The sequence below is a fragment of the Pelophylax lessonae genome (assembly GCF_965119305.1).
Source record: "Pelophylax lessonae genome assembly, chromosome: 4".
Taxonomy (NCBI): domain Eukaryota; kingdom Metazoa; phylum Chordata; class Amphibia; order Anura; family Ranidae; genus Pelophylax; species Pelophylax lessonae.
The window spans coordinates 88,349,632-88,365,206 of record NC_138771.1 but is presented as its reverse complement, the minus strand read 5'-3'; the positions used below and the strand labels follow the sequence as shown (position 1 = coordinate 88,365,206).

The window sequence follows — 15,575 nt, the reverse complement described above, 5'->3', positions numbered from 1 at the left end:
ACTCATACGGTTACACTTTATTACACATTACCGATATTGCATATGTTGGTGTGCTTGGCAGCAATGGTGTCTCTATAGGTGCTTCATATGGTGTAGAGGTAGAACTGTCGTAGAACTGTCGTATACATATAAGATAACTGTAGCCATTTTGCAGTTTTGAACACTCACGAGGTACTGTTTACTCCCTTCTCCCCTCCCCCCCACCTAGAACCCTCAAACACTCCCCACCTACCCCTCCCCTCCCGCCAGATAATCCCTTCACCCTACCACCCACCCCTAATTCCTTGTGTATGATGTAAGTGAAAAAAAGTTACTCAATATCCGTTTTATTCTAACATGCTTTTATGGTCGATGGAATCCCTCGACATTCTAAATAGGTTATCGGAGCTTGAATTATTTACAGTTTGAATTTACGGTTTGTATACTAATGTTATTGCTCAACAATTGTATTACTTTGTACTGAGTACGATTTCCAATAAAACCTTGATTAAAAAAACAAAAAAAAACAAAATACAAATGTTTTGTAAAAGTGCTTGGAACAGTCTCCAGATGATTATCACTGTAGAACTGACTACTAAAGTATGGGATATGCATACTTACATTGTTCCAAGCTGGACCGATGCAAGTATACAATAAAGATCATACCTGGTGCTCAGCTTTATAGTATATTCAACCAGGAGGCTGTATGATTGGACTATTTGTAGCCAACGTACAGCTGAACTTCAGTAAAACAGCCCTCAGTTACAGTATGTATTTAGCTATTTGCCTGGAGTTCGGCTTCAAGGTAGAGAAAAAGAAGGTTGTAGAAGCACTTACCAATATTTAGTGTAGGGCAGGGATAACTATAGTGAAAAAGTTTACAATTTCTGATGTTGACCATATGACAATCATTGATCAATAGATCTTGGATTGAAACTGGATTCATTTTTCGCTGTTAGTAATTTTCGTTTTTAAACACATTAATCATTTGATGCAACTGATTTCTGAAAGATACAATTACATTTTATTAAAATTATTGCAATACTAAACAATATTATATTTAGTTAAGAAACAAAATATGGTTAGTAGTACCCTGCGAAGGGCCTCCATCCCTATTATACATACAATTGCAGAGTTTTGTCCATTGGGACTTTAGATGAAGCGCCACACAACCAGTAATAAAAACATGGTACAAATGTATTAATTATATGCCAGCAATAAAACTGGGAAAAAGGTGTCATAATGCCAAACAGTTGGCCGAAGTATACAAATCCATTACATTGGTACATACAGTAATCAAATAGTACATAGTAAATGTGTCATAGCATCAGTGGTAACCCCATGTATTATATGTAGTGTTTTAGATTTTATTTTGGGCGTCAATTCTATAAAACAATATTTGTAAATTATACCAAGATGTGCATGGTTTTGAATAAAGATCACCTTCTGTATCGCCATATGAGAGCATGAACTTTACTTGTTATTGACATTATGCTCCATATACCCAATCATCTTCGAAGTCCGAAGTCTGGTAAGTGCTTGCCAGGATGAGAGAGCTACAGTGCCTTTAAAAAGATAGTGAAGGGAAGGCCAATGTGCTACCAATAAGGATTATTTATAGTCCTAGTCTTAATTGTTTTGACCATTATGAACTCCTAGAGAAACGAGCGCTGATTCCCCCTCTTCTTTACATAGTGCCTTTAAAAAGTATTCATACCCCTTGAAATTTTCCACATTTATTCATGTTACAACCAAAAATGTAAAATGTATTTTATTGGGATTTTATGTGATAGGCCAGCACAAAGTGACACATAATTGTGAAGTGGAAGGAAAATGATAAATGGTTTTCAAATTTTTTTTACAAATAAATATCTTAAAAGTGTAGCATGCATTTGTATTTAGTCTCCCTGAGTCAATACTTTGTAGAACCATCTGCAAGTCATTTTGGGTATGTCTTCACCAGCTTTGCACATCTAGAGAGTGACATTTTTTCCCATTCTTCTTTGCAAAATAGCTCAAGCTCTGTCAGATTGGATAGAGAGCGTCTGTGAACAGCAATTTTTAAGTCTTGCCACGGATTCTCAACTGGATTTAGGTCTGGACTTTGACTGGGCCATTCTTACACAAGAATATGCTTTGATCTAAACCATTCCATTGTAGCTTTGGCTTTATGTTTAGGATCGTTGCCATGCTGGAAGGTGAAGTCCCCAGTCTCAAGTCTTTTGCAGACTCTAACAGGTTTTCTTCTAAGATTGCCCTGTTTTTGGCTCCATCCATCTCCCCATCAACTCTGACCAGCTTCCCCATCCCTGCTGAAGAAAAGCGTGCCCCACAACATGATGCTGCTACCACCATGTTTCACGGGTGATGTGCAGTGCTAGTTTTCTGCCACAAATAGCATTTTGCTTTTAGGCCAAAAAGTTCAATTTTGGTCTCATCTGACCAGAGCCCCTTCTTCCACATTTGCTGTGTCCCCCACAGTGCCTCTCGCAAACTGAAAAATGAACTTCTTGTGGCTTTCTTTAAGCAATGGCTTTCTTCTTGCCACTCTTCCATAAAGGCCAGATTTGTGGAGTGCATAACTATAAGTTGTCCTGTGGACAAATTCTCCCACATGATCCTCCAGATTTACCATGGGCTCTCTTGGCTGCTTCTCTAAATAATGCTCTCCTTGCTCCATGAGATGATCAAAGCTTGGGATTTTTTTTTTTTTTTATAACCTAACCCTGCTCTACACTTCTCCACACATTTATCCCTGACCTGTCTGGTGTGTTCCTTGGCTTTCACGATGTTGTTTGTTCACTAAGGTTTTTTTAACAAACATCTGAGGGCTTTAAAGAACAGTTGTATTTATACTGGGATTAAATTATACACAGGTGGACTCTATTTACTAATTAGGTGACTTTTGAAGGCAATTGGTTCCACTAGATTTAATTAGGGGTATCAGAGTAAAGAGGGCTGAATACAAATGCACGCCACACTTTTCACATATTTATTTGTCAAAAATGTTGAAACCGCTTATCATTTTCCCTTCACTTTACAATTATGTGCCACTTTGTGCCACTTTGTGTTGGTCTATCACATACAATCCCAATAAAATACATTTACATTTTTGGTTGTAACATGACAACATGTGAAAAATTTCAAGGGGTATCAATACTTTTTCAAGGCACTGTATTACTGAGGATATCTGTACATGGACGCTTACACACTTACTCCACATGTTTCACTCAAAGGGCCGCCCACAGACCTGTGGGTGTATGAACCAAATTATTACACAGCAGTGTGTACAGAAGTACTTAGTGGACTATTGTGTTAATGTTTTGTTGGAATGAAAGCTGTTCTTTATTAATGTAATTAAAAAAACACCATTTAGTCCTCATTGGGCAATAATACATTACACTAGTAAGAATGCTCACAAAGGTCTGCTTTACAGCAGGACACCAGTCAATGCTTTTTGAGTTCTCAATGGGGAGATGAGGTCTTGTAATCATCCTTATTTCATCATTGCTCAACAAGATGCATATATGAATTCAATGCATAATCAAATAAAATTAAAAACAGTTGTCCTTACTAAGTGGATTATTATCCAATAAAGCTCAAAATGCTAACTCAATATATCAAAGTGCTGCATACTGAATATGTGGCAAAGTCCAAACAACATTTTAGTAAACATTCAAGCAAAAAATGTCTCTTTACAGTGCATATCCATGATCATAATCCTCTTCCTTCTTTACTTCCACTATTCACTGCCCTCACTTATGGAGATCAACTTCCCAAACAGTGTTGACCCTTAAATTTCTAAGGAAGTCTTTTCTCGCATGAAGTTGATTCATGAACCAGAGAGCTTTATCCTCCACAATCTCCTCCAGCCTCAACAGTTCTAACAATGTAAGTGCATAAAGTTTAGGCAACAAAGAAGAGGGATCCGCAGGGCTCTGTATTAATTCAATAAAAATATATCACATTTAAAAAAAATCACATTCAGCAAGTGCTTAACCAGCTATAAGGATAAAAACATATGTATGTAAAGGTTGCTGAATGCCACATCACACTTCTTTTGCATGTGCACACCCCTGCTTGCACAATGACGTCACCATACTGGGATCTCATGATGCATTTCATCATACACTAAAGTTTTCAAGAGCAACTTCTCTGTTGCTGATCAGTAGGGATTCCATTATTTAGGCCTCATGCATACTGGATATTTTAAAGTAATTGTCTGCCCCCCTTCCCTCCCAAAACCCCCCCCCCTGCTTTATAAGTACTTTATGTATTTCAAGAATTTTATTGAAAAATGTTTTAAACCAATTAATACAAACAATATTGGTGTGGCACAACAATAAGGAGAACACATATATACCTTTTTTGACATAAAATATAAAAGAGATAAACACAAACAAAAGGAATTTAATGAATTTCATGGAAAGCAGTACAAAGTGCCCTGTATGGTATCAGTTGAGCATGGGGTTTTATTCTAGGGGACACTAGGGCTAATACATGCTCGATGTGGAGAAGTACAGGAGATTATATTATAGACATATGCACTCCATTAAAGGAGGAAAATAAAAGTGCCATCTAAGACAGGCATTCATAAACCAAAAAAGCATAAAACCATAAAGCATATAACTCAATATGGCAAATGCATCATGACCACTTTGTCAAGGCTCTTGGGCATTACTTCGGAGCATTAGTGTGGGATGTTAGGAGCAGGAAAGGATACGTCTAACTGATGGTGAAGCAGGATGGGAGAATAGGGGAGAAGAAAAAAAGGGGGGAGGAGGAGGAATAAAGAAGGGGGTGGGGTGAGGTAGGGAGAGGGCTGGTTTGGCGTAAAGTGGAGGGGAGGAGGTACGGAAGGGAAGAAGACCAGACCCCCTCTCCATGACTCACCCCCAGACTACAGAAGCAACAAGGCCTGAGCGGTTCACAGAAGCCGACTATTAAGGCAAGGGGGTTAATAACTGAACAAATCACATAGATTCTGCAAAATGCTGCCCGCAGGACCAGGTTCTCGTATAATTAGAAAGCGCCTCGCGTACCAAACTAGTAAGCTCCTCCATTTCTGCAACATTACCGACTCAGCGTATCTCTTCTGTGATTTTGGGGGGCTCAGTGGATCGCCAGGAAAAGGGGATTCACATTCAGGGAGAGTTGACTAGATGCGTAGCCAGGGAATTAAAATACGTTTTCGTGGGTAGGAACGAGTGGTGTAACAGGAACTGAGCTGGGGTAAAGTCTAAGGTGTATGTAGTAATTAGGGTTATCAGGTCATGGAACTCCGAACAGAAAGGCTGGATGGCAGGGCAGGACTGCCAGATGTGTAAAAGGGAGCCTGGGGCATTGGTACAGAGCCAACACTGGGACAGAATTTCTGGAGAATATTTATGAAGTAGTAGAGGGGTTCTATACCACCTTGAGAGTCACCTTGAGAGTACTTTGTACCCATTTTCTTGGGTAGACACATTGATTAAGTATTTGTGTAAATACGTGAAAATACGTCCCCATTCTACAGCAGACAAATCAAGGTTTAAGTCACGCTCCTGCTCCTGGCATGTTCAACTGGTTCTTGGATTAGTATTTGGAGAGAAGATTGAGTAAATGTCAGAGAATAAATGGAGCTGAGTTTTTCTGGTGCTTCATATGGATGGCAAATTGTGGCCACCAAAGAAATGGCGTAAGTTGATATACTTGTATAATAGATGTATAAGCATTCTTAAAATATCCAGAAATGTACAGCATTTGAAATACTAAATACAATGACTAACTGCAGATATAGATTTTTTTTTTTATATGCAGTCTGTTTTGTGTTAATTTTAGGTCAACCAGGAATGAATGGGGAACCTGGACCAAAAGGGGAGAAGGGAGATCCAGGTGAAATTGGTCCTCCAGGGAAGGATGCCATGCCAGGAAAACGGGGTGAAAAGGGTGAGAAAGGAGACAAAGGTGAAACCTCTAATGACATCTTTAGTGAAGGTAGGTTGCTATGTTACAGTATATTTAGTGGTTTGTGGGATGTTACCTTTACCTAATGCATAGGTAATAAGAGTTCTTAAAATATTTCAATGTCTTCTACCACCAATTTCAAAGCAAAGGCAGACTCACAGGCTGCAATTCCCTACCTAGGAAATATCCTCATCCCTGCATTCCCCTCCATCTTTATTGCAAATTATTCCCCTTATTTAAAAAAATAATATGGACCAGATTCTCCAGGAGTTGTCTGCATTTCTTGGCTGTGAATAAACATGGTCAATAAAATGGTAATGTTTTTAATCTCTTGATATCAGCCATACCTTTTTGACCACTTTTCAATCTCACCTTACCAAATTTGTATGGCAAAATAGGCTCATTCATCCATGGGTGGCCCCACCCCTTTAGATATAATTAAATATTACTTGGCAAACAGATTCTCCTAGTTGGTGGCCTGGTGTTCCGTAGCCACTGAGACTCCTTGATTACAATATTAAACCCTTGGTTATTATACCTTACAGATTCCCAGGAGTTCTGTGATTTAGCGGTAACACATTCAGAACTATAGCACATCTTAAAGAATAAGTTCACCTTTAAAAAAAAAAAAAAAAAAAATACACATCTTTTTGCACAAAAAAAAATTTGCATAGGTTATTTTGTTATTAGGAGCCAGTAAAAGCATTGCACCTGTGATCAGCAGATCATAGGTACAATGCAGGGCTCCCGTAGACTGTCAGTGTAGCTGTCTGCCCATACTTCGTACGAGCAGGCAGTTACTGAATGACAAGAAGAATTAATGAACTAACCTAGAGCATTCAACAGAACCCTGGTAGTTCATTAAGAACTACAAACTATTAACGGCAACGGCTATTTGTTTCAATCTCCCATTCACAGAAGTCTATGAATGACACGGCCAGAAGGGCGGAGCCCCTCTAGGCCACGTTTCTTTTAATTTGTGACAGCAGGTGTGAGGAGAAGATCTCCAGCCTGCTATAACAACGAGGCCTCGGGGGCTGCTGCATCAGTAACATCCTGAACACACATGTAATATGTTATATAGGGTGAACTTATCCTTAAACCTTATCCACGCATGTTTATCAATCACTACATGTAATTGTCACAAGTTAGCCTATAGTTTTGTCTGTATATTCTTACCTCCTTGCTGCAGTGCTTCTGTCTTGCCTCCCTTCACATGTGGTGTTTGGGCTTCTATGGGCGTCGCCTGCTCCACTGTGGGTTATATCCTGTTCCTGTCAATTACTTCCTGGGTCACCTCCCTGTATGCTTCCCTATATATACACATGCTCAGTGCACTGCTCCTTGCTTGAGCAACATCGCTGTTCTCTGAGCTCCCATCCGCGTATCCCTTGGCTATTGTATAGGATCTCCTGTGTACTGACCCGGCTTCGTTTCTCCGTCTATGTTCGTCTGCTGCCTTTCCTGACCTCGGCTTGTCTCCTGGATCTCCTTATTGTCTCCTGTTTACCCTGCACACGCCAGTGGTCTCCACATCCTCAGCTGGGCCTACCTGGGGGCCGCGACCTGGTTCCAGTCTGCTGCAAGTCCATCCCCACCATCAGGGGCCCTGGTGAAGAAGCAGGCTGGGGCTTAGACTCTGCGCCCTGGGGAATCCTGAGCAGGGGATCTATAAGGGCTCACTACCACAGACTCGTTGACAGTAATAACATTCTTTTCATTGTTTTTGTTATTGTTTTACTATACTTGTACTGTTATCACTCTTTAAATGTTTTATACAACATACTATGTTTTTCTCAAGAATTACCCTTCATTAACATTTTTATGCAAACTGTTCTCACTAAAATTTAATAACAGACAATACATTTGAAAACAGACAAAGAGAAACAACTAATGGTACAATATTTTAATTATTTTTTCACAAATTTGCAGGCATGAAAGGGGAAACGGGACCTCCTGGTCCACCAGGTCCTCCTGGTCCTCCAGGACCTATGGGTCCACCAGGAAGAAAGAAAATCAAGTCTGAGAAACTCACACAGACCTTCAGTAGTAAATGCACAGGTAAGACTGAAAGTATGACATCATTGTTTCCAGTTTCTGTTGTGGTATAGAAGAATGTTAGCTTTGTATTTGTGGGCTGTTGTGTCCTGTAGTCTGGAAGCAGAGCAGTTATAGAGTGCTTTATCAACATGTTCAGGCATTCAGAATGAAAGTCCAGGCTTCCGAGTATATCATAACAGGAACCAGGACTAACTTGTGCATAGAAAGTATTATACATTTACCACCTGAAAAATGCAACATCTATAGGTTAGAGGTATCATTTCTACAATTTCCCATCATAGTACAAAAGGTTTTTTTTTCCCCTCAATATTGAAAAATGAAGATAACACACCAAACTGTGTACCATATTGAATCTACATGGGATGAAGCATTTATTTTATTTTTAGATCCATGATGATTCTGTTTTTTACGGGATGGGTAACAACCCTACTGAGAAGTAATCCAAGATCTTATGAGAGTTTGTCCTTGTGCATCCATGCCTAGCCACCAGTATGGTTCACATAGTCTTTGCTTATAATTCTCAAGTTGTGTAAGGCACTCTCTCAAGGTCTCTGGCACTAGTAAACAGTGAGATCCACAGACATAATAGCTATCAACTGAGGACAGTTCGTATGTAATCATCTAATAAGGTCATAGAGCAGAGCTCAATTTATTTCAGGTATCTGGGGATTGGTTTTGTACAATGCCCAATAATTGTACTTGTACTGGGCATGCAAGATAAACTTGTTCTAGGAAACAGATTCTGTTTCACATCTGATCATGCTTTCATTTTGTGTACAAAGATATTAGCACAGCCCAGTGAGGTATAGCTGAGCGATGCACCTTTGGACACTGATTGCATAGGGGTAAATTGAACTGTTGTGATAAGTACAACTATTTATAGATTCATTGCAGCAAAAAGGTCCTTGCCCAGTATAGTGATGCCTTTCTTCACAATGTAGAATTCAGTCTGCACACTGCTTAATTGGAATTTTACAGTCACTGGCACGCATCCAAGCACACAAATATGGTCTTTAACTGACCAGTTTTAGAGTAGGTGCAATAAATGTTTTATTTGCAAAGTACCCCTGGCAGATTTCCTCATGCAGCAAAGAGACATCAGATCTTGTATCAAGCATCAGGATATTGAAGTAGCCCTGGCGAGCAGATACAATCAGGTCTGCTGATAGACACCACGGGACCCCATACAGACTACCTGACAGGCTCTGCAAAACATATGCGATGTCTGTGCGTTGCAAATTCAGCCATACAGATTGTATGGCTGGATTTGCATCGCATTCAGACCAAAGTTGCACAGGACCCTTTTTTTTTGGTCCACAAGAGAATTGGATCGCATTGGTGTTCACACCTATGCGATCCGATTCATGTCCGAACTGACAGTTCGCGCTGCGATATGCAAACTGATCTGGGGGTGTTGCTAACTTTGTATTGACACCCCGAGCGATTCGCATATGGAAGTGTGAACTGCCTGTGAGTCCAGTGCGATGCGGGATCCCGCAGTGGATTCGCAGGATTCCCACATCACATACTGTATGTGTGAACCAGCACTTAAACACCAATAAATATTTACTGGAACAACAAGAGCAATGATAATAATTGATATAAATACTGGATTATTATATCACAAGCCAATAGTTAACTTTACTAGTGTGTTATGTAAGTTTATGTTGAAAACTTTTGATTGAATTTCCCAAACCCAAATACACACTGAGGACTTCAGAGGAGTTGATGCCATTGTCCTTGACTTTCACTGGAAATGATAAAGTCTTGAACGTCATCTTTATTCTTCTTGTTAGGCAAACTCGAATGGCTTACTGTGTATATTATTAGTGTTTTAAATCCTTCATGATGGAGGGTAAAACAAATCACAGTTTTGCAACTTTGACATTTTTTTAGAAAAACTGTACATATCATCACGTGTATCCAGGTAATGTATACTTTATTTTTGTTTGTTTTTTAGAACAAATTGGGCTTTCATTTTTTGATAAATGGTGATATCTTCTGATTTTTTTTTCTTTTTATCAAAGGAAAATGGTAAAAAAATAGTAAAATAAAATCTTTTTTTTTTCTTAAACATGCTGTAAAAACGGAATTTTTGTAAAATCTTACCTGTAAAATTCCTTTCTCTGAGTCCTCCGACAGTCGCCGCCTCCTCTAAGTCATCACAATTGGGTATTGTCCACCTATCCGTAGGAATAGCTAGGCATATAGACTTAGTCAAAAGACAAAAGGCATTAGCATGTACACACCCACGGGGGCTGTCCCATCTGGTCAATACCCCCCCTGCATCACCACTCCCAACTCAGTTTGGTAGCATAGCAGTAGGTAATAAGAACCCCAAAAAGAGGGGCGGGGGCGGCGACTGTCGGAGGACTCAGAGAAAGGAATTTTACAGGTAAGATTTTAGAAAAATTCAGTTTTCTCTTACGTCCTCCGACAGTCGCCGCCTCCTCTAAGTCATCACAATTGGGATGTCCCAAAGCAGTATAGACATGAGGGGTGGGAGACGCAACCGTAGAAAAGGGAACGCAGTACCCACATCAGAGAAAGGAATCTTACACGCACTGTAAGAACCAACTGGGCAACAGAAAAAACAATGCTCAACAGGAGCAACAGCCCAGGAAAGCAAATGCCAACAGCCAGGGACCCAGGAAAAAACCAAGGGTCCATCATGGCACAGCCGCACTGAGAACTTTGCGGCCAAAGGAAGCATCAGCTGATGCCAGAACGTCTACTTTGTAGAACTTGGAAAAAGTGTGCACCGACGACCAAGTCGCCGCCTTGCACACCTGGGCCACCGAGGCCCGATGCCAATAGGCCCAGGAAGTACTCAAAGACCTGGTAGAGTGCGCCTTAACAGGGAAGGGCGGAACCCGTTCCTTCAAGGCGTAAGCCTGCTCAATGGTCTGTCTGATCCATTTGGCAATAGTTGCTGCGGACGCAGTGATGCCCTTCCGAGGTCCCTCAGGAAGGACAAAGAGGGAATCCGTCTTCCGTAAGGATTCCGTAGACTTCAGGTAAACCCTGATCGCCCTAACAGCATCCAAGGAATGCAAAGCAATCTCCTTCGGATGTTTAGGCTTCGTACAAAGCGAAGGCAGGACAATGTCCTCATTAAGGTGATAATCAGAGATCACATTGGGAAGGAAGGATGGGGGTGGTCGCAAAACCATCTTATCCCTGTGAATTATCAAGTAAGGGGAACGGCAAGACAACGCCGCCAGTTCCGACACTCTACGAGCCGAAGTGATCACCACAAGAAAACCAACCTTTTTCGACAGCAGAGGCAACGATATCTCCCTGATATTCTCAAAGGGAGCACGCTGCAAAGCGGACAGGACCAAATTCAAGTCCCATGGAGGTAAAGGCTCCTTCCTAGGAGGAGCCAAATGTCGCACACCTTGAATGAAGGTGCGCACCAAGGAATGAGACGCCACAGGACGTTGGAAAAGGACCGCCAGTGCTGACACCTGGCCCTTTATTGTGGCCAGCGCCAGGCGCTGATCCACTCCAGACTGGAGGAAAGCCAAGATCCTCGACACCGAGTAAGAACGAGGGGAAAACCCCCTGGACTCACACCAGGTGAAGTAGGCCTTCCAGGTACGGTAATAGATCTTACCAGAGGAAGATTTCCTAGCCTTGATCAGGGTAGGAATAACCTCAGGAGATAGACCCTTGTCCTTCAAGACCTGGGTCTCAACAGCCAAGCCGTTAAAGCCAGCGACCGTAAAGCAGGGTGGAAGATCGGACCTTGAGACAGAAGATCTTCCCGCAGAGGCAGGCGCCACGAAGGTGCCACTGCCAGGTGAACGTCGGCGTACCAGGATCGGCGAGGCCAGTCCGGTGCCACCAGAATCACCATGTGCGGTTCCGAGGCCAATCTGCGAAGGAACCGGGATAGTAACTGAATCGGAGGAAAGGCGTACATCAGACGATACTGATGCCAAAGGGCCACCAACGCATCCGAGGCATTCGTTAACGGATCGCGCGTTCTTGCCACAAAGCTTTCCATCTTTCGGTTTAGCCGAGATGCGAACAGATCCACATCTGGGGATCCCCACTTCGCACACAGCATCTGAAAGACCTCCGGGTGCAGGGACCATTCCCCCTGGTCCAGGGTCTGGTGGCTCAGATAGTCGGCCTGCCAATTGTCCACACCCGGAATGTGAACTGCCGAGATCGCCGGGACATGAGCCTCGGCCCAAGACAGAATGTCGGTCACCTCCCGGGCCGCTCGAGCACTCCTGGTGCCCCCTTGGTGGTTGATGTAAGCCACCGCGGTAGCACTGTCCGTCTGTACACGAACAGGCAGGCCCTGGAGACGGTCCGACCACTGGAAGAGACAGAGTTTTATTGCTCTTAGTTCCAGCACATTTATCGGGAGGGAGGATTCCTCCTCCGACCAAGTGCCCTGGGCAGACAGGTTGCCCAGGACTCCACCCCAGCCCGACAGGCTGGCGTCCGTGGTAACCACCGTCCACACTAACGGACGGAAGGACTTACCTTCCGCCACCGCCGGGGACTGGATCCACCACAGAAGAGCCAATCTGGTCTGGCGACTCAAGGACACCCCCAGATCCAAGGACTGAGGAAGTCTGTCCCACCTGGCCAGGATCTCCGCCTGGAGAGCCCGCGTGTGGAACTGGGCAAAGGGAATCGCCTCGAAGGCCGACACCATCAACCCCAGGCCCCGCATGCAGGTCCTGAGTGACGAGGACGGATTGTCCCTGAGGGACCTGAGTTCGTCCCGCAAAGTCCGGAGCTTGTCCTCCTGCAAGAACACCTTTGCCTGAGCAGAGTCCAGGACCAGTCCCAGATAGGGAAGGCGAAGCGACGGAGACAATGCTGATTTCTGAACGTTGATGGTCCATCCGAACTCCTGAAGCGTCTGTACCGTAATGGACAGGTCGCGCACAAGGTCCTGGCTGGCCCTCGATCTCAGAAGCAGATCGTCCAGGTACCCCAGGACCGCAATGCCCTGGGCCCGTAGCAGGCCCAGAACCGGTGCCAACACCTTGGTGAAGACCCTTGGAGCCGAAGCGAGACCGAAAGGTAACGCCACAAACTGGTAGTGGTCCTCTGCGATAGCAAACCGAAGGTACCGCTGATGACCCTCGAAAATGGGGATGTGCAGATACGCATCCTTCAGATCTATCGAAGCCAGGAATTCTCCCGGACTCAAGGAGGCCACAACCGAACGGAGAGACTCCATTCGAAACTTTCGAACACGCACGAAGCGGTTCAGCGCTTTTAGGTCCAGAATAGGACGCACTTTGCCCTCCTTCCTGGGCACAGTGAACAGATTCGAATAAAACCCCCGAAACCTGTCCCGGTGAGGCACCAGTACAATCACTCCCTGAGCAAGCAGGTCCTGCACCGCCTGATGCAAATCCTGCAGATGCCCCGGAAGCAGATGAAGATTGGAGGGAAAGAATCTGTCCGTCTGCCTGGAAAGGAATTCGATCTTGTAACCTGATCTAACGATTTCCTGGACCCACCTGTCCGATACCCGGAGCAGCCAAGGTTGAAGGAAACCGCGCAAACGTCCCCCCACCCCTGAAATGGGTGAGGGCGCCCCTTCAGGCGGATTGTCCCGCCGAGCCGGCGTTGCCGGTCTTCTGCTTACCCGCCCAGGGCTTCTTCTGGTTGCTCTGGGCCTTGAAGGGCTTGCCCTTGGATTGGTTCTGAAAGGCACAAAAGGACCCCTGAGTGGATCTAGGCGCAGAACCCCGCTTGCCTCGGAAGGACTTGTTCTTCGGGTTCTGGGGTAGCATAGTGCTCTTGCCCCCCTTGACGCCTTTCACCAGGGTATCCAACACCTCGCCAAAAAGGCGAGAGCCAGCATAGGGAAAATCAGCAACTGTTTTCCGTGAGGACTGGTCGGCCGACCAGCTCTTCAGCCATATCAGTCGCCGGTTAAGCACCGCGACACTCGAGAGGCGAGCCACCAAGGGGGCCTCATTTAAGGCTGCATCACACAAATACATGACTCCTTGGTGGATCTGGTCCACCATTTCCAGTCGGGCAGGCGGCACGTCGTCAGACACTAGGTTGTTTCTAAACACCTTGATCCAATCAGCCACCGCCTGAGCCACCATAACGGACGTGAAAACAGGCTTGAGCAAACGAACCCGCCACCGTATAGGAATGGCGGGCTAGAGACTCCAACCGCCGGTCCATGGGATCCCGGAAAACCGGAGTATCCTCAGTAGGAACCATGGTAGCCTTGTTCAGTACAGCCACAGTGTGATCTACCTGTGGAGGCACACACCATCGCGATTCCGTAGCCGGCGCAAAAGGATAAAGCAATTTGAACCGACTAGGCACCACGAATGGACGTTTTAACGTGCGCCACATTTCATTGACAGTGTAATGAAATTCAGCTGGGCAGGGAAAAACCTGCGCAGACTTGTGTGTCCTGTGCGTCCCAAAGGAGGACACCACGCCCGGAGGATTGGGCTCATCCACCAAATGCAAGGTTTCTTTTACAGAAACAATCAACTCATCCATGGTCGCCCGTTCTTCAGGTGACCCTGGGGAGGATGTGTCAACACCCTCCACTTCAGCCTCCCCCTCAGACCCCGGGGGGTCTAAGGATGAGCGGGACCCTGAAAAGGGCACACTCGCAGCAGCAGCCATATCCCCATCTGAATCAGAAGAGAGAGACAGCCTGGGCCGTTTTCTCGCAGCCCGTTCAGACATCAGCATTTCCATATTTGCCACTAAAGTCGCAACTACAGCAGCTAAATCAGGTCGCAGCGGAGCCACAGGAGAACTGGGGCCCCCCACTAAAGCCGGAGGAAACTTGCTTTCCTGAGAATCCATGGCTCAAGAAAAAATTACAGTGTAAAAAAGATGTACTGTCCCCTTAAATAGCGCTGCGGAGTGCGCAGCCCACCGCTACTGTCACAGCTATGAAGACCCCCAAAGGAGAAAGAAACTGAGCCAGAAGCAGTATGCAGAAGAAGACAGAGAGATGCAGTGTAGAGCCCGCAGATCGTTGCTACCTGTGTCCTTTGCTGCCTGAGAGGAAAAGGAAATGCTGCTGGAAGGGGCTGGCTATAAGCCAGACCTAAGGGAAAATGGCTGCCCATAGGAAATGCATTGGAGGCTTCACTAAGATGGCCGCCGACATGCGGCCGAATCGATCGTTCTACAGCCCACAAAATGGCGGCGGAGGGCGCCAAAACGATCTGTACACTAGCCCCAGAGGGGCCATATCCATGTGCAGTAAAAAACATGGCGGACCGCGCTAACAGACCCCCGCAGCGGTCGCCGCACAACACGCACGTCTGCACCCCCAACATGCACCTAAGGTGACACAGGGACAGGGACCCCCAGCAAAAAACATACAATTTGCACAAAACGAACCCAGCAGGGATCGCACAGGGAGTCACACAGGCACAGACATGGGGACACACAGCAACACAGACTGCCACCCCAGACAGAGGCCCCACACAGAAAAGTACTTACCTGTACCCGATGGCGTGGGGGAGCCTCTATGCACGGATAAACCTCTGTCCTCTCCTGACAGGGAGTGCCGTGAGCCAGGGACATGAAGCTGCTGCAGCGCAGACGAGTCCTGTGAG

General features: G+C 44.9%; 1 protein-coding gene across 2 annotated transcripts in view; it reads left to right on the top strand.

The window, feature by feature from the left end:
- The window catches only part of GLDN (gliomedin), a 65,432-nt gene that overhangs the window by 30,352 nt on the left and 19,505 nt on the right, over window positions 1-15,575 (top strand). For both annotated transcript variants that reach the window (XM_082256801.1, XM_082256800.1), the window contains exons 5-6: window positions 5,800-5,955; window positions 7,858-7,986. In XM_082256801.1, the coding sequence (XP_082112927.1) occupies window positions 5,800-5,955; window positions 7,858-7,986 (285 nt within the window). The remainder of the gene's footprint in view (window positions 1-5,799; window positions 5,956-7,857; window positions 7,987-15,575) is intronic.